Source organism: Cibotium barometz, chromosome 37 (genome assembly GCF_041138505.1).
Source record: "Cibotium barometz isolate CiBa-2024 chromosome 37, ASM4113850v1, whole genome shotgun sequence".
Lineage (NCBI taxonomy): Eukaryota > Viridiplantae > Streptophyta > Polypodiopsida > Cyatheales > Cibotiaceae > Cibotium > Cibotium barometz.
In genome coordinates, this window is record NC_141082.1 from 2,708,304 (window position 1) to 2,727,196 (window position 18,893).

Here is an 18,893-nt window from a genome sequence, read left to right on the forward strand (position 1 = left end):
GAGCTTTGCTCCCAAATTCCCTGGTGAGTCTAACCTTCACTGGCTCTTAGAAACTCTGAGAACACGGTTAACAACACTACACAGGGAAATATACTGGCCACACTAAGAAGAATTTCCTGAACATGGTTAGCATATACATGCCATGCTCCTGCACTACACAACTTAAAGCATTCTCTGAATTTAAATTTGCAAATTTCAGATTTATACAAATGAGAAAAATATGAGAGCACCTGGTACGGTGAGTACAATCCAGATACAACCGATACAATTTGTAGCAGGTACAATCCAGCACATCAAGAACTTCACATGTGTGCAGGTACAACAGGTACTGTTTGTACAGTACAATGAATTCAGCAAGCAGGTACAGTCGGGTACAACGGATACATATGGGCAGCCAACAGGTACACGTGGGCAGCCAACAGTTGCAAGTACAACAGGTACTGGTCAAGTACACGTGGACGGCCAGCAGGTACACATGGGCAGCCAGCAGTACAACAGGTACACAAGGTAGTAAACGAGCATGAGGGTGCTGTACAGCAACAAGTACAGGCCTGGTACAGCACGCAGGAACTGTACAGCAACAGGTACAAGAGGCGTGGGCAGCACGGAGGTGGGTACAGCAGCCGTAAGGAGGCGATGCAGAGAGAAAAACCCACCAACCCACCACACGTGGGAAAAATTTCAAAAAATGTTCCATGCAAAAGCCTTTATCAAAGGTTATAAAACCTTAATACCCATTTAATACTATGGGCACCCTCACTAGAAAATGTCCAGCCCTTCTTTTAAATGTGTGTGAACACATTGCCTTGTAAAAATTATGGTTTACTCTAGTTTATGGATTTAACCTTTTAAAAAGGGCAAAATGAAAATACTTACCACCTGTTCACACGCCACACCACCAAGTCAGCAAACAGCATTCCACGGTACACGGGGGGCGTCCCCGTCCAACGTACTGGCATGGCATAACAAGCAGACACACGCAAACAAGTCATGCAAAAACAAATTTATGCACGTAGACATAAATGCATGTGCACAAATAATGGACGAAATCTCCCTTTCATGAAACTTGTACAAGAGGTTCTTGTCGGGCACAAAATTGGCGCGACAAATATAAATAAATATGTCCTAGTCTTCCTATGGAGTGACAGTCCCATAGGTAAGACACCATCCTGGCCATACACGGGTGGCACCAACAGGCTCCCGTCCATACAGCACGAAGCAAATCACACACGGGTGACACGAAACTGATTCCCGTCCATGTGACGCAGCACTGGTCACACACACGGATGGGCATTGATTTGGCTCCCGTCCATGTGACACCATAAAATTGGCCCTTTCACATGGGACACTGGCCTGGCCCCATGTGAAAATGGCACAAATCTGGTCGCTCTATGGAGTGAGTCCCATAGAAGTGGCTCCAAAAATGGAGATGCACCAAATGGTGACATTCCCCGGCCTTCTAAACAATTGACCTCAATTGAAAAGCCTCAAGATATGCCTGTGTAGAAGCTGAGGGTAGTCAGCAAAATAATCCTCATCTACCCACTTTGCATCAATTGGTAAATAATTTTTAAATTTCACAAGGTATCTCTTGGAAAGCTTCCCATGTGGTAACTTTCTCTCCTTGTGAAATACAATCTGCTCTGGCTGAAGGATCTCCTCAAGCTCATCAACTTCTGGCGGATCTTCTGTGACTAGCTTTCTCAAATTTCAGCAATACCCAATCACCTTCCTTGACTTGCATGTCTCTTCTATGCTTGTCAGCAGCCCTTTTATGCTTATCTTGTGACCTTGCAATGGCTGTCCGCACCTGAGCAAAGGCTATATCCAAGTAACGCACATACTCATCAGCTGGCAAAAATCTCATCCTTTGTACAAAGGATGGGTGGCAAGGCCACTCTGCCATAAATAATCTCAAACGGGGCCTTTCCCGTGGAGGCATGAACTGTGTTGTTGTAGGCAAACTCTACAAGTGGAAGATACTTCTCCCATGCAGTCTTTTAATCTGCCACATAACACTTCAACAAATCCAACACGGCTGAATTTGCAGCTTCACTTTGGCCATCTGTTTGGGGATGATAAGCTAATGAAAACTCAAGTTTAGTGCCCATGTTATCAAATAAGCCCTCCAGAAGAGGCTCGTAGTCCTGGGATCTCTATCCCCAACAATGGACTTAGGCATACCATGATGCTTGAAGATGTTGGCAAGAAAAAGCTTCACCGTATGATCAACTTTAATGCCATATGATCAACTTTAATGGTTTTCTTGACATGCAAGAAGTGAGCTTGCTTGCTAAACCTGTCCACAATGGTCCAAATAGCATCATTCCCATGCTGGGATCTAGGCAAGTCCATAATAAAGTCCATAGTAATACTTTCCCATGGCTGCGAGGGGCTGAAGCAAACCTGGAGGCTTTTGCCTGTCAAATTTCACCTTTTGGCAAGTAAAGACATGCACGTACATATGCCTCAATGTCTTTACGCATGCTTGGCCAAAAGAAATATCTCTCAATCATACGTGTAGTAGGCATGATACCTCTATGACCAGCATAAGGTGGAGCGTGACATTCCTCCATAACCTTTGGACGCATATCCTTTACCACATAAGCAGTTATCCTTCATAAGATAACCCTCTTTGATCACATAAGAGGCATGTGAGTGACCAGCCATCAAATCAATCCATATATGGCAAAAATCAACATCCAAATGATACAAATCTCGCATGGCAGATAAGTCCCCATGAGAGGCCACTGAAACTGCACCCACGTAAGGCCTCCTGGATAATGCATCTGCCACCACATTTTTCTTTCCCGGAGTATGCACAATCTGAAAATGAAACATGGAAAGAAAGTTTGCCATTCTCATCTACTTCTCCGAAAGCTTTGTTTGAGATAGAAAGTATCTCAAGCTTTGATGATCTGTCTTGACTACAAATTCAGTCCCAAGAAGATAATGTTTCCATATCTTTAAGGCATGAATTACAACCAAGAGCTCTTTCTCATAGATATCCATATAAAGCTCGGCATCATGCAATCGACGGCTCTCATATGCAACTGCATGACCTTCTTGATTTAGGACAGTCCCTACACAATCGCCACAAGCATCACATTCTACTATGAATGACCTTTGCAAGTCGAGAACAATCAATACGGATCCACATATGACAACATTCTTGAGTTGCAAGCTCATTCTACTTTGCACTCTCTCATATGTTTAATGTTTATGCTTCCACCTGTGCTATCTCCTTCAAAGCTGGCCTACCAACAGTCGGCCAGTTCACTTGGTAGATTTACTCGTATATACTGCCAGTAAAGAACTGCAGTTATATCCTCGGTATATACGGGTAGTCATGGTCCTTGGAATACAATGCACAAGTATGAGGCCCAAGGTAAGGAACACAAGACAGGAAGAACTCCCAAGAGGTTTGTTGGTGGTGTTCTACAAAGCCCACGGGGATGGTAGTCCTGTGAGTCGGGTGCCACTTGGGACACCCAAAAAAGGCTTTCAAGCAAGCCAAATTTGTGTGAAAATATACCCAAAAAGGGTATTTAACCCAACCCAAAAGGGCCACTTTTTTATATAATATTTATCTGCTGGCTGACTGCTTATGCTGGCAGACCAACACCCTGCCCTCATATAAATATGAGGTGCCTCCTAAACCTCTCCATCAACTAATGATCACTCATCGATTGGGCGTCCACTGCTCATCAGCGTTTTACCCCCCCCCCCCCCCCCCCCTTTCTACTGGATTGATCGCCCACTTCAGGACAACACTTCAGCATGCTTCTGTACCATCTGTTGGTGTTGGAACGGGCCTTCTACAAACTGGTAGAACCCGTTCTTGTTGCTGCTGCTGAACTGAACGTGTTCTTCTGCAGTTTTTTCTTCAGCATTTTTCACATGCTGCTGCTACTGGTCCATTGTGCATACATCTGCGTTTTTCACCACAGCACACTTCTGCGTTTTTCCATCAGCAACTATCAACACATAAGCGCTTACATCCAGCTCTACATCAGAGATACATCAGTGCTTTACTTCTAGGCACTCACATCAGGCTTACTTCAGGATTGACATCTGCGTTTTTGGGACAGCAGCCTTCTCTTCTCGTTCAGAGTCTCACATAGAGCTCCTGTACTGGACTTCATCCTTTATATACATATCACCATTGCATGCTATGTGTTTTGCTCTGATCTTTCATATATTTGGTCCTTTGGTCTCTTTTGCACTCACAAAATTGTGTCGACGACTCTTAACTCTTTGCCAAAGACATACTTGGCTTTCCACACGTCGTTGAACTATCCATGAGAGAAAATCCTAACCCACTTACATTCTAGAAATTAGTGAGGATTCTTTTGTAGGAAGAGGAGACTAGGAAAAATATGTATTTGGTACGCACAGCCAAATAGCAAGGGCAAAGGCAAATGGGGTGGCTATCAGCATGGGGCTGATTCCAAACAACCCAGTGTTGCCAGGCGTTTCTGAAACGGCAGGTATGAAACGGGTTTCGTACGATTTGAAACGTTTTCTAAAAGGTAAGAAACGGGTCCAAAAAGGTTTCAAACAAAATAGAAAAAATACGTATATTTTTAACTTGGAATATACAAAAATATGTATATTTTTAACTTGGAATATACAAAAAAAATATGTATTTAGCCCTATATGACATAACTTATATGAGACCTCGGAGAGGCAGATGAGAATGGCAAACTTTCTTTCCATGTTTCATTTTCAGATTGTGCATACTCCGGGAAAGAAAAATGTGGTGGCAGATATGCATTATCCAAGAGGCCTTATGTGGCTGCAGTTTCAGTGGCCTCTCATGGGGACTTATCTGCTATGCAAGATTTATATCATTTGGATACTGATTTTTGCAATATATGGACTGATTTGATGGCTGGTCACTTACATGCCTCTTATGTTATCAACGAGGGTTATCTTATGAAGGATAACTGCCTATGTTGGGGTAAAGGCGTTATGCCCACCCTTATAGTGTGTACAAGCCCATAAGTTATAGTACATAGTACACTTAGTACTTTTAATGTACTAAGTGCACTATGTGTACTAGTGCAATATACATGTGTGATAGGGGAGTCACACACTCATGCTATTGATGAGTTGACTTATCCCCACAACTCTCTCTCTCTCTCCCCCTTGCTTCTCTGTGTATGTCTATTACAGTGCAAATCAAGGGGCTTTTGTGCCGATTTGGTTGATTTGCATGCAGGCAATCGCATTTGATGCTGTGGATAATGTGTTGATGCCTTACAAGCACTCAATGTGCCTGTAATTCAAGGGGCTTTCATGTATTGGATGTATATGTGGCCAAGGGGAAGCATCGTGAACACTCTGGATGCCTTCATGTGCGCCAATGTACCATGCATGATCAGAAATTGATCTCAAATCAAGGGGCTTTTCAAGTTTGTATGCTTGTTGAGCTTGGCAAAGCAGCAGGCAAGACATTTATGCCTTGAATCCTCAGAAATCAGCTTGCAGTCAAGGGGCTTTTGCCCAATTTCTGTTCGGGACTGTTGTATGCAGTGTACGGGACTGTAAAAGTCTGATTTTCACTCATTTAGACAGCCAGGAGAGCATTTATTGCTATTGTACCTGCTGGTACAGATTTGGCACAGCTTTGTGCATGTTTTGGCATGGCTGTACACTGTTTTGAGTGACCAAAAGGTTCAATTTCAGCTGCTGAAATTGCTGGTACAGGTTTGGTACATCATTTGTAAGCACTTGGTACTGTTGTACAGTACTTTGGAAGGGCAAAAGAGAACATTTAAGGTGCTGTCCAAAATCTGCAGCAACCAGATTTTGGTGTTTTCATCACATAAAGTGGGAGAAAAGTTGCATTCTTGCTTCCGCAGTGGGAGATAAAGCTTGGGAGAAAAACTGTGAGCACTTTGTGTGCTTTTGGTGCAGTGTTTGCACATTTTGCAGGGAGTCAGGCATTGACAGGTTGCATTTTGCTATGGCAACCACAGGTGAGAGCTCTTCATTGCTTCATATCAAGAAGCTTGAAGGCTCGCATAACTATGATATTTGGCAAACCCAGTGCTACAATGTGTTGCTCCAGAAAAAGCAGCACAAGCCTATCAAAGAAAGGGGTGTAATGCCCGCTTCTCTTACTGCTGAAGAGTGGGAAGATATGGATGAGCTGGCAAGATCTACTATCATGTTGTCTGTGTCAGACTCATTACTTTTCAGCATTCGTGAAGAGAAGACAGCTTGGGGAATGTGGCAGAGATTGCAGGACTTGTATGCCCGACAAAGTGCCTCAAGCAAAGTGTATTGGTTGAAGAAACTCATAGGCCTTCAGATGAAGGAAGGGGCATCTATGACAGCCCATCTCAATGAGTTTAATGGTATTGTCAGCCAGGTCATCAATCAAAAGTTGGCAATGGACGATGAGTTCAAAGCCACTTTTCTGTTATGCACTTTGCCAGAGAGTTGGGACACATTCAGGACAGCCACTAGCAATTCGAATGCTATGCTGTCATATGCAGATGTTGAGGGTGCTCTTCTTCAAGAAGAGATGAACAGGAAGAACAACTCTGTTGGAAAGTCCAATGCAATGAATGCACGTGGGAGATCCCAGCAAAGGGGTAAAAGCCAAGAAAGGGGAAGGAGCAAGTCTCGCTCCAAAAAGGATTTGGAATGCCATTATTGTGGCAAGAAGGGACACATTAAAAAACAATGCTACAAATGGAAAAATGATCAAAAGGAAAAGGGAAAAGGCAAAGACAAAGAGAAAGATGAAGCCAAAGATGTAAAGCCAAAGGGCAAAAGTGGAGTCAAGATTGAAGAAATCAATGTGTCACATGCAGGTGGCAGTGAGGATGAGGTCCTATTTACTTCTTCACTTGATGCCCATTCACTTCTTACAGGTGGTCATGGTATGCACTCATGGATCATTGATTCAGGTGCCTCCTTTCATGTCACAGGTTGCAGAGACTTGTTTGTCAGGTACATTGCTGGCAATGAAGGAGTGGTTTATTTGGGTGATAACCATGCATGCAAGATACTTGGCAGAGGTGATGTGAGGCTTGTGTTTTCAGATGGCTCACAGCTTATGCTCCATGATGTCAGGCATGTGCCTGAGATCAAGAAGAACCTGCTTTCTACTGGACAGCTTGATGATGCTGATTATGTTACCACATTTGGTAGTGGAAAGTGGAAGATTAGTAAGGGCTCACTGGTTGTTGCCAGAGGCACTCTTTACTTCATGCATGCAGGTGTTTGTCACCATGCTAATGTAAATGCAACCGAGCTGCCGGAAATCTCTATGTGGCATAGCCGGTTGGGACACATGAGTGTCAAGGGAATGGAGCAATTGTCTCGTTTGGGTTACTTGCCTTCTCTAAAGTTTTCAAGTTTTCAGTTTTGTGAGCATTGTATTTATGGCAGGCAACTCCAGTGCCCCCACAAGAAAGCTCTTGGACAGAAAGATGCTCAGTTAGAGCTTGTGCATACAGATGTATGTGAGATGCCTCAGCTTTCTTTGGGAGGGGCAAAATATTTTGTGTCTTTTATAGATGATGCCACACGCAAGGTGTGGGTCTATCCTCTTCGTTTGAAGAGTGATACATTCTCAGTGTTTGAGAAGTTTGTTGCTCTTGTTGAGAATCAAACTGGCAAAACACTGAAAGCTTTGCGTTCCGACAATGGTGGAGAGTACATGTCCAAACAGTTTCAGGACTTTTGTGATGCTAAAGGCATCAAGAGGGAGCTCTCTACTCCTTATGATCCTCCACAAAACGGGATAGCAGAGAGGATGAACAGGACCATACAGGAGAAGGTCCGTTCTATGTTGTCACATGCTGCATTACCTCATGGTTTTTGGGCTGAAGCTGTTATGACAGCCGTTCACCTTATAAACAGGTCACCTAACACGAGGCTTGGTGGGAAAGTGCCAGAAGAAGTATGGACAGGGAAGCCTCCGTCATACAAGCACTTGAGAGTGTTTGGTTGCGTTGCGTACGTGCACATACGCAGGGAAATGCGCACCAAACTTGATCCTAAGTCTCACAAATGCATATTCCTAGGATATGGTGACAAAGGTGAAATGGGGTATAGACTTTGGGACCCCATGAATAGAAAGATCATACGCAGCAATGATGTCATTTTTGATGAAACATGCATGTATAAGGAGCCTGCAAGGCAACAGGAGCCTGGCAGAGTCATCTTTGATGATGATGGACATCATGGACAACAACAAAGGGCTGTAAATCAGCCATTACAGCAGGAAAACCAGCCCTTAAATGGTGCTGAAAATGGTCCAAATGGACAGCCAGAGATGGCAGAAGATATCCCTATGGATATACCACAGTTAGAGGAGATACCGGGCATGATTTTTCAGCCTTATGGCATGGAACAGGAGCCACCAATGGGTGATATGCAGGCTGGATAGCAACCTGCAAATGATGGTCATTGGGTATGGAGGTCCACAAGACCCTCCAGAGCCCCTGACACGTTTGTTCCAGGGGTTGACTACTTGATGCTTACTGACTGTGGGGAGCCCTCATGTTATAAGGAGGCTTTACAGAGGGCAGACAAGGCTCTATGGGAGCGTGCCATGAAGTCAGAGATGGATTCTCTGCATAAAAATGGAACATGGAAGTTGGTGCATTTGCCTGCAGGCAAGAAGGTTTTGCCATGCAAGTGGGTTTACAGGCTCAAAGTTGCACCAGATGCAAAGCCAAGATACAAAGCCAGGTTAGTGGCTAAGGGCTTCAAGCAGGAATATGGTGTGGACTTTGATGAGATCTTCTCTCCAGTGGTCAAAATGACCACACTTAGAGCTGTGTTGGCTTTGGTTGCGCATGATGATCTGGACTTGATTCAGATGGATGTGAAGACTGCTTTTCTTCACGGTGATCTCCATGAGGAGATATATATGCAGCAGCCAGAGGGTTATGCAGTGAGTGGAAAGGAGAAGCTTGTATGCAAGCTGAAAAAGAGTCTTTATGGGCTCAAACAGGCACCAAGAGAATGGTATCATAAATTTGATACATTCATGAAATCACAGAAATTCAGGAGAAGTGACATAGATCACTGCTTGTACACCAAGAAAGCTTTGGATGGCAGTCTATTGATTCTCATTTTGTATGTTGATGATATGTTGATTGCCGGGAAATCTCGTAAAGAGATGGATGCCTTGAAGCAGAGGCTGCATCAAACCTTTGATATGAAGGATTTGGGTGATGCAAATCACATCTTGGGTATGCGGATACTTCGGGACAGAAATCAGCATGTGTTGTATTTGTCTCAGAAGGAATACATTGGCAAAGTCTTGCAGAGGTTCAATATGGACGGGGGGAAGAAGGCTAGTACTCCTTTGCCTCCATATGTGAAACTCAGTGCTATGGACAGCCCACAATCAGATAGAGACAGGGCTGATATGGCCAAGATTCCGTATGCTTCAGCTTGTGGCAGTCTCATGTATGCCATGGTTGCTACTAGGCCGGACATTGCATTTGCAGTGGGAGTGGTTTCTAGATACATGGCCAACCCTGGCAAGAAGCATTGGGAAGCAGTGAAAGGTGTCATGAGATACCTGAAGGGCACACAGGATTTGTGCATTTGCTTTGGCAAACAGGATGCATTAGTGCATGGTTACACGGATTCGGATTATGCCGGTCATCCAGATAACCGGAAGTCTACTACCGGTTATGTATTTACATTCACAGGAGGTGCTGTGTCATGGATATCCAGGATGCAGAAGTGCACAGCCTTATCTACTACAGAGGCCGAGTATATTGCAGCCACAGAGGCTTGCAAGGAGGCATTATGGCTATCTCGGTTAGTGGTTGATTTGGGTTATACAGGGGATATTCCATTGTTGCATTGTGACAGTCAGAGTGCCATCCAGTTGGCAAAGAACCCTGTCTTTCATGCAAAGACGAAGCATGTGGATATGAAGTATCACTTCATCAGAGAGGTGATAGAGAACAAGCAAATTCAGCTTGTTAAGATTCACACGGATGACAACCCGGCTGATCTGTTGACAAAGAGTTTGCCTACGGAGCGGTTTGCTCATTGCAGACACTTGATGGGCATTGGATGAGGCCATTTTCAGCCTTGATATGGCCTTGTATATTATCATGTACATGCTGATTTTTTCTTTTCCTTTACTTAAGGGCACTTTGCCTTTAAGTGGGAGGTTGTTGGGGTAAAGGCGTTATGCCCACCCTTATAGTGTGTACAAGCCCATAAGTTATAGTACATAGTACACTTAGTACTTTTAATGTACTAAGTGCACTATGTGTACTAGTGCAATATACATGTGTGATAGGGGAGTCACACACTCATACTATTGATGAGTTGACTTATCCCCACAACTCTCTCTCTCTCTCTCTCTCTCCCTTGCTTCTCTGTGTATGTCTCCCATGAATGAACTCTAACCCTAATTCTGTTTTCTCCCCATCAGCCTATGTGTGGTGAAGGAATTGCGTCCAAAGGTTATGAAGGAATGTCACGCTCCACCTTATGCTGGTCATAGAGGTATCATGCCCACTACACGCATGATTGAGAGAGATTTCTTTTGGCCAAGCATGCGTAAAGACATTGAGGCATATGTATGTGCATGTATTACTTGTTGCCAAAAGGTGAAATTTGACAGGCAAAAACCTCCAGGTTTGCTTCAGCCATTGCCTATTCCCTCGCAACCTTGGAAAAGTATTACTATGGATTTTATTATAGACTTGCCTAGATCCCAGCATGGGAATGATGCTATTTGGACCATTGTGGACAGGTTTAGCAAGCAAGCTCATTTCTTGCCCGTCAAGAAAACCATTAAAGTTGATCATATGGTAAAGCTTTTTCTTGCTAATATTTTCAAACATCATGGTATGCCTAAATCCATTGTTGGGGATAGAGATCCCAGAACTACGAGCCTCTTTTGGAGGGCTTTATTTGATAACATGGGCACTAAACTTGAGTTTTCATCAGCTTATCATCCCCAAACGGATGGCCAAAGTGAAGCTGCAAATTCAGCTGTGTTGGATTTGTTGAAGTGTTATGTGGCAGATCAAAAGACTGCATGGAAGAAGTATCTTCCACTTGTTGAGTTTGCCTACAACAATACAATTCATGCCTCCACGGGAAAGGCCCCGTTTGAGATTATCTATGGTAGAGTGGTATTGCCACCCATCCTTCGTACAAAGGACGAGATTTTTGCAGCTGATGAGTATGTTCGTGACTTTGATGTAGCCTTTGCTCAGGTACGGACAGCCATTGCAAGGTCACAAGATAAGCATAAAATGGCTGCTGACAAGCATAGAAGGGACATGTCAGTCAAAGAAGGTGATTGGGTTTTGCTGAAATTTGAGAAGGCTAGGCTTCGGAAGAGGCCTGGACGAGAAGGATCATATCCTAAGCTTTCTCCTCGCTATTATGGACCCTTCAAGGTGATTCAAAAGCTCAATGAGGTGTCATATAGGCTTGCTTTACCTAGTCATTGGAAGATTCACAATGCATTTCATGTGAGTCTTTTGCGGAAATATGTCGTGCCAGATCCTGACGAGCCTGTCACAAAAGATCAGCCAGAGATTGATGAGCTTGAGGAGATCCTCCAGCCAGAACAGATTGTCTTTCACAAGGAGCGAAAGCTACCCGCGGGAAAGCTTTCCAGGAGAACTTGTGAAGTTCAAGAATTATTTGCCCATTGATGCAAAGTGGGTAAATGAGGATTATTTTGTTGACTACCCCCAGTTGTTGCAGGCATATCTTGAGGCTTTTCAATTGAGGACAACTCTTTAGAAGCCCGGGGGGATGTCACCAATTGAACGACCATTTGGTCCAACTCCAGATTTGTGTCTCGTTCACTTGAAGCCAGGCCGGTGTCCCATGTGAAGGGGCCAGTATTTTTGCATAACATGGACGGGAGCCAGATTAGTGCCACCCGTGTGAGCAAGATGGTGTCGTATGAACGAGAGCCAGACTGGTGCCACCCGTGTATGACCTGGACTGTGTTCTGTCCATGGGATTGTTACGCCATGGAAGAGCCAGTATTTGTGCCTATGGGACTGTCACTCCATAGGAAGGCTCGTGCCTGGATCTGTGTCTTACCTATGGGACTGTCACTCCATAGGAAGATCGAGATTTATGTTTTCTGTCGTGCCATCATTGTGCCCGACAGATGTTTAGTACTTGTTCCATGAACGGGAGATATGTCCATGATACTGTTTGCACATGCATTCATGTTTTGCATGTTTGGAACTGTTTTCACATGACTTGTATTTTTGTGTTTGCCTGTTTGACGTGCCACTTACTGGGCAGGGACGCCTGCCAGTGAGTCGTGAAGTTTGCTCTGTCTTCTGACGAGTTTTGTTGCGTGTGAACAGGTGGTAAGTGTATTGCACTTGTTTATTTTATAGCATTCTTTTTAACCTTTGTTTTTATACGGTTGCAAGTTCACATTCATTACACAGGAGGCTGCGCCTCCCCTCTGCAGGCGGCTGCACCTCCTTTCCACAGGCGGCCACAGGTGGCTGCGCCTCCCCTCTGCAGGCGGCTGCGCCTCCTTTCCACAGGCGGCCACGCCTCCTTTCCACAGGCGGCCACGCCTCTCCTCTGCAGGCTACACCTCCTTTCCACAGGCGGCTCCCTTCTGCAGGTGGCTGCGCCTCCCTTCTGCAGGTGGCTGCGCCTCCACAGGCGGCTGCGCTCTCCTCCACAAGTGGCTGCACAGGCGGTTACGCCCTCTTCCACAGGCGGCTGCACCCCCAGACCTCCACAGGTGGCTGCGCCCAGGCCTTCTCTTCACTCTGCAGGCGGCTGCACTCAGATCTCCAAGCGGCTGCGTACTCTTCCCTCGTGCCAGTAGGCTGCTACGCCCTGGTGTCCATCTCTAGCATCTGCACTTAGACGCCTCGGGTATTTGTCTTCCACTAGCAAGCTACAGGTAAGTGGATTGAGATTTAAGTAAAGGACTTTGATGTAAATCTGATAAGGGTTACTCTCTACTGCTAACACCCGTTCGGTGCCGGGTAGTCCAAGCTTCTGGAGAACCACGGTCCATGGGTGCCAAGATCGGGAGAGCCAGGCGTTAGTACGGGAGCGCCTATTTGTGCGTGGTCCTAAAACATCAGTGGGGCGCTATATGAAGATTCCAGTGAAGGCACAGGACCGTAGAGACTAGACTACTCAAGTGGATTGCTCTCTTTCGAACATCTACTTCAAGTCTCTTGTTTGGTAATTGTATTCATCTCAGTAGTACATGGACATCATCTGGTTCATTGAACCCATGGAGCATTGTGAAACCGATCCCGTCAAGTGGGAAAGACTCTATTGGACACCCACACGCGTAATAGCACAACTTTAAAACCACAATTTGAAATGGACAACTTAATACAACTTGAAATTGAAATGAAATGAAATGGAAAGATGGACACCAGCACTGGGGCCGGAACGGGCCGACCCCCCCCCCCCTCAATATATGATATATTTATTGGGAGTATTTAACAAATACAATGCTCCATGGGTTCCAAGAACCAGATGATGTCCATGTACATATGAATACAGTACCAAACAAATAGATTCGAAGTCGACGTTCGAAGTAGAAGTTCGAAGTAGAACGACCACTAGCGTGATCCAATCTCTACGGTCCTGTGCTTTCACTGGACTCCGCGGAGAGCGCCTCACTGGTGTTCCGAGACCACGCACAAACAGGCGCTCTCGTACTAACGCCTGGCTCTCCCGATCTCAGCACCTTTGGACTGAGATTCTCCAATAGCTTGGACTACCCGGCACCGAACGGGTGTTGCCATGGAGAGAGTCCCTTAGCAGATTTATCACAAAATACTTTATTTAAATCTGAAAATTCACTTACTTGAAGGTTGCAGATTGTAGACCAATACCCGAGGTATTCGTGTGTGTAGCTACTTGAGTGGAATACCAAGATGTAGCCACTTGCAGAAAGAAAACACCGCTTATGGAAAGGAAGTGCAACCACCTGTTGTGCGGGACACAACCTGCCTTCTTGTGGAGGAGTTTGTCTTGCTACAGCCGCCTCGTGATGCAGCTGCTTGGTGAAGAACACAAACGGAAGGAGAGGCTTGCGCAGTTGCCAACTGAAGACAGGCGCAGCCTCCTGCTGTAGGCACAGCCGCCTGAGAGAAAAAAGTAGCCGCTTGATGTATAGAGGAGGCATCTGGCTGCTGTGCACAGCCACTTGGCTGCAGCCTGCGCAGCTGCCTGTAGTGGGTAGCTTGCTGGAGAAACAGGCGCAGCTCGCTAGAGGGGGCCCACGACTGCCTGCAAGAGGAAAAGGGCACCGCAGCTTGCAGTTGTGCAGCCGCCTGCTGATGGAACCACAGCCGCCTGGTAGGGGAGGGAGAAGCAACCATACAATAGGAGATGGCAGCATGCGCAGCCTGTATGGGAGAGGCAGCATGCGCAGCAGTCTTGTTGCAGGTGGAGCGCACAGCCTCCTGGAAGAGCATGCGCAACCAACTCAGCCGCCTGGGAGCAGAGGCGTAAGAGATGGTCGCCGGTTCAGTCCTACGAAAGGTGGTCGCCTTTTTTTTATGAGTATTGGAGTGGAGTAAACAAATAGTGATTTCCACGCTTGCATGTGGGTGACCAGTGTGGGTAGGTGACCATGCACCCACCCCACACACACACTTAAGTGGGGCTCCCCACCTTGGCCCCTAAGTGGGTGCCCAAAGGGGGTGCCCACTTTTAAGTGAGTGAACATAAAACCTTATAAACAAAAGGGTTAGAAATATAAAATGTTAAGCCAACATGGGCAATACACTTACCACCTGTTCACATGCACCAAAACTTGTCAGAAGACAAAGCAGACTTCACGACTCACTGGCAGGCGTCCCCGCTCAGTAAGTGACACATCAAGCAGGCAAACACAAAAATACAAGTCATGCGAAAACACTTTCAAACATGCAAAACATGAGTGCATGTGCAAATAGTATCATGGACATATCTCCCGTTCATGGAACAAGTACAAAATATCTGTCGGCACAAAAATGGCACGACGTAAAACATAAAAACCTGGTCTTCCTATGGAGTGACAGTCCCATAGGTAAGACACAGTTCCAGGCATGAGTCTCCCTATGGAGTGACAGTCCCATAGGCAAGACACGGCACGAATACTGGTTCTTCCATGGCGTGACAATCCCATGGGTCGAACACAGTCCAGGTCATACATGGGTGGCACCAGTCTGGCTCCCGTCCATACGACACCATCCTGCTAACACACGGGTGGCACCAGTCTGGCTCCCGTCCATGTCAGCAAAATACTGGCCTCTTCACATGAGACACCGGCCTGGCCTCAAGTGAACGAGACGCAAAAACTGGAGATGGACCAAATGGTCGGCCAATTGGTGACACATTGTATCTTTTAAATACTCCCAATAATATATCATATATTGAGGGGGGGTCGGCCCGTTCCGGCCCCAGTGCTGGTGTCCACTGATCAACATTTCATTTCATTTCAGTTTTCAATTATTATTAAGTTGTCCATTCAAATTGTGATATTTAAGTTGTGCTATTTCGCGTGTGGGTATCCAACGGAGTCTATTTCCACTTGACGGGATCGGTTTCACTAACTCTTTGCCAAAGACATACTTGGCTTTCCACATGTCGTTGAGCTATCCATGAGAGAAAATCCTAACCCACTTACATTCTAGAAATTGGTGAAGATTCTTTTGTAGGAAGAGGAGACTAGGAAAAATATATATGTTAGTAGGCCCAGCCGACCAAGCTTTTGTGGCAAATAGCAAGGGCAAAGGCAAATGGGGTGGCTATCAGCATGGGGCTAATTCCCAACAGCCATCAAACAAAGACAAGGATGATGCACACAAGCCCAAGAAAAAGGGCAAGTGTCACTATTGCAAGAAGCCAAGGCATCACATTGATGAATGTAGAAAAAGGATTGCCACAAGGAGAAGAAGAAAGTGTTTGGTATGTACGTTGTTATCACGTGTACGCTCTCCCAAGTGTGACGTGGACATGCTTCAATCACATGGCCAAATTCGTGGCCAGATTCATGTGTTTGTAAGGGCTATTGTGCTAGATAATTGGAATATTGTCCACGTGCCCAATGATGTGCAACCTAGTGTCGACATTACGATGAGCAAGCACCCAATGATGAGCAACCTAGTGTGGACACAGTTATTATTGGGTTATCGTGTGAACACACTTAGTTTGACATTATTATTAGGGTATAGGCCTTAGCCATATTCTTTCACTGATCAATGAATCATCATCGAGTCATTGAGAGCTCAGGAGCAGTGCTACCATTGAGTATGGTTGTCTTGCATATGCCCATGTGCCTCAACAGATGTGAAGCAAGCTTGACAAGGCAACAAAATGTATTTTTGTCCTGTAGAGCTGACTGCTCTTGTCTCACAACCTCTTCTACATCATCATGCATAACAGGTTGTTCATTTTGCTGAACTTGAGCATCCACATGATGTCTATTTGGCTTCAACACATGTTCCACTGCGGGTTGCGATGTTGTATCATCAATTACAAGTGGAAGTAGCCCTTCAAACATGTCTTGTTAACCCTCGTACAATTACCAAATGCAACCGTAGGTTGATTTAAATTTTCAGCAAACACCACATCTCTACTCTCAAAAATTATTTGGCTGAGTGGATAATAGAGACGGTAGCCTTTGCTACCACTGCAGCATCCCAGGTCAAATCAATCCCTAGATTGATGGTCCAAACTTTGCAAGAGAGCAAACTCTCAGCTCCTCTCATTAGCACAACATGGGTTGGTTCTAGGAATAAACCACATCATGCGGATGTTGCTTGGTTGAGTAGCTTGTGTGATGCTGATGAGCCGGGCTCATTTGAAGCTCAAGAACACGAGCATTGGATGGAAGCTATGCAAGATGAGATGAATGCCATACATAAAAATGGCACTTGGGATTTGGTGGATTTTCCTCTTGGTAAGAAGGCAATTAGCACTAAGTGGGTGTACAGAGTGAAGAGGAAAGCTAATGGTATTGTTGACAAGTATAAGGCAAGGCTTGTGGCCAAAGGGTATGCCGTGAATAGACTATGATGAAACTTTTGCACCTACTTACAAAATGACCACCATTAGATGCATGATTGCATTGGCTGCCCATCATGCTTGGAAAGTACATCACTTGGATATTAATACGCCCTTCCTTGATGGGGATTTCCAAGAAGAAGTGTATGATCTTTGATTGTTTTATTCCAGGGGGGGTGATTGTCATTTACTTGCTTAGTGTCAGATTGGTCTAGTAATTATGACACCAGAGTGTCCACAAATGGGAATTGCTTCTTCCTTGGTAGCTCATGAATATCCTCTTTGGACAAAAGTAACCAACTATGGCCACATCATCTTGTGAAGCTAAGTACATGGCAGCTTTCACTACTACAATAGAGTGCTAGAGTGCTATGGCTAATGGCAAGGAATCCAGTTTTCCATGCTCAAACCAAGCATATAGAGATCATTATCACTATGTCAAAGAGAGGTTACATGTAGGGGAGATCGGCTTGATCTATTGGCCTACACATGACAACATTGCATATCTATTTAAGGAGGCGATGCCTCAAGAGAAGTTCGAAGCTTTCCGCAAAGCTTTAGGCTTACTCCCATTTTGGAGAGTGATCTACTACCTTATACATGTTCACACTATCACTACAGGGGAGATTTGTAGGATTATACATATGTGGTAGTGACCATGTGAACGGGAGCTTACCAAGGGCACTTTTCCCCTCTATGCATCGTAGAGGTTTTTTCCCTGGACATTTTGTGTATCCGGACACCTATGAAGTTTGTACTTAGGATATGGTTGTACACATCTTATAACTGCGTTCTAGTATATCCACACTTTCGAGCTCTCTGTTGCTCCCTACTATGTGTTCTTGTTCTATGTATTTCTGCTGGACATTAGGGTTTCTTAAAACCCAACAGAAAGCACCTTGGTTGAACGTTTTCCCAAGGAATACCAAGAATAGGTGTAGGTACATGTGCAACGACATTAACTTCAGCCGGAAAATGGAAGCTACAAGCTAAACTTGCAAAACAACAGAATGTTCCGGTCTTAGATCTGTTGTCTTGAAAAGATTAAAAGCGGAGAGAGAGTCGTTACCAGTGAGGGACTGGAAGCAGTGGAGGTCGAAGGTGTCGGCTTCGAGCAGCTCGATGCCACCGCATCCGGGGGTGGGCGAGAGCTGCTGCGAGATGGCGTGCATGGAGTGCCACAGGCTCGCCAGCCTCAAGCTGTCATTCGTATCCAAACGACCCGTCGACCCATAGTCCTACACACCCACCCACCCACACACACACACACACACACACACATCCCAAAAAAAAAAACACACACACACACACATCCACAAAACAGTCAAAGGGGGAGGGAGGGATCATAACCCAGACAGACAGACAAAAGATCTGCCAGTAGAGCATTGGACCTTATAGAATATCAAGCCACCGGACTTGTTGATGATGAAAAGGTTGTAGATGCTTGCCATGCCCGATCTGCTTTCGACTTCACGAGGGGAGGAAGGGAAAGGCTGCACAACAGTGTTCGCCTTGCACCCAGTCGACAACTCTAGAATTCCGTTGTTGATGTCAAAAGCAAAGCAGATGGTTATATCGTTGGATAAAGGAGAATCATCTTATAATTCTTTACAAGTCAACAACCATCATTTGTTGTTGAAATCAACAGTTATGTCGATGGCTGTGCTTATTAAGTGCATGTTGTGTACGTAAAGGCTTTGCCTCACCTTACACCAAGCTCCAATAGCCATTGCATTAGGAATTTTTTAGACCCAAAGAAGACCTCTTGGATTAACTTTTGATTAAGAATGGACCAATAGAAAGAGGGATGGGTGCACATTTTTGAGTTCTTTGACCTTAGGGGGCCTAGGCTTTGGTTTGCTAATGAGGCCTAA

General features: G+C 45.2%; 1 protein-coding gene across 2 annotated transcripts in view; it reads right to left on the reverse strand.

Annotated features, from left to right (window-relative positions):
- LOC147616840 (SNARE-like superfamily protein) overlaps positions 1-18,676 on the reverse strand; it is a 32,428-nt gene extending 13,752 nt beyond the window's left edge. Inside the window, exons 1-2 of one of the 2 annotated variants that reach the window (XM_086776478.1) lie at positions 18,411-18,676; positions 18,089-18,219 (exon numbers count right to left, since the gene is read on the reverse strand). In XM_086776478.1, the coding sequence (XP_086632604.1) occupies positions 18,089-18,219; positions 18,411-18,470 (191 nt within the window). In that variant the 5' untranslated portion in view covers positions 18,471-18,676. Of the gene's footprint in view, positions 1-18,088; positions 18,258-18,410 lie in introns of both variants that reach the window. The other variant, XM_086776477.1, reaches the window with a different exon arrangement.
- Positions 18,677-18,893: the final 217 nt, after the last annotated feature.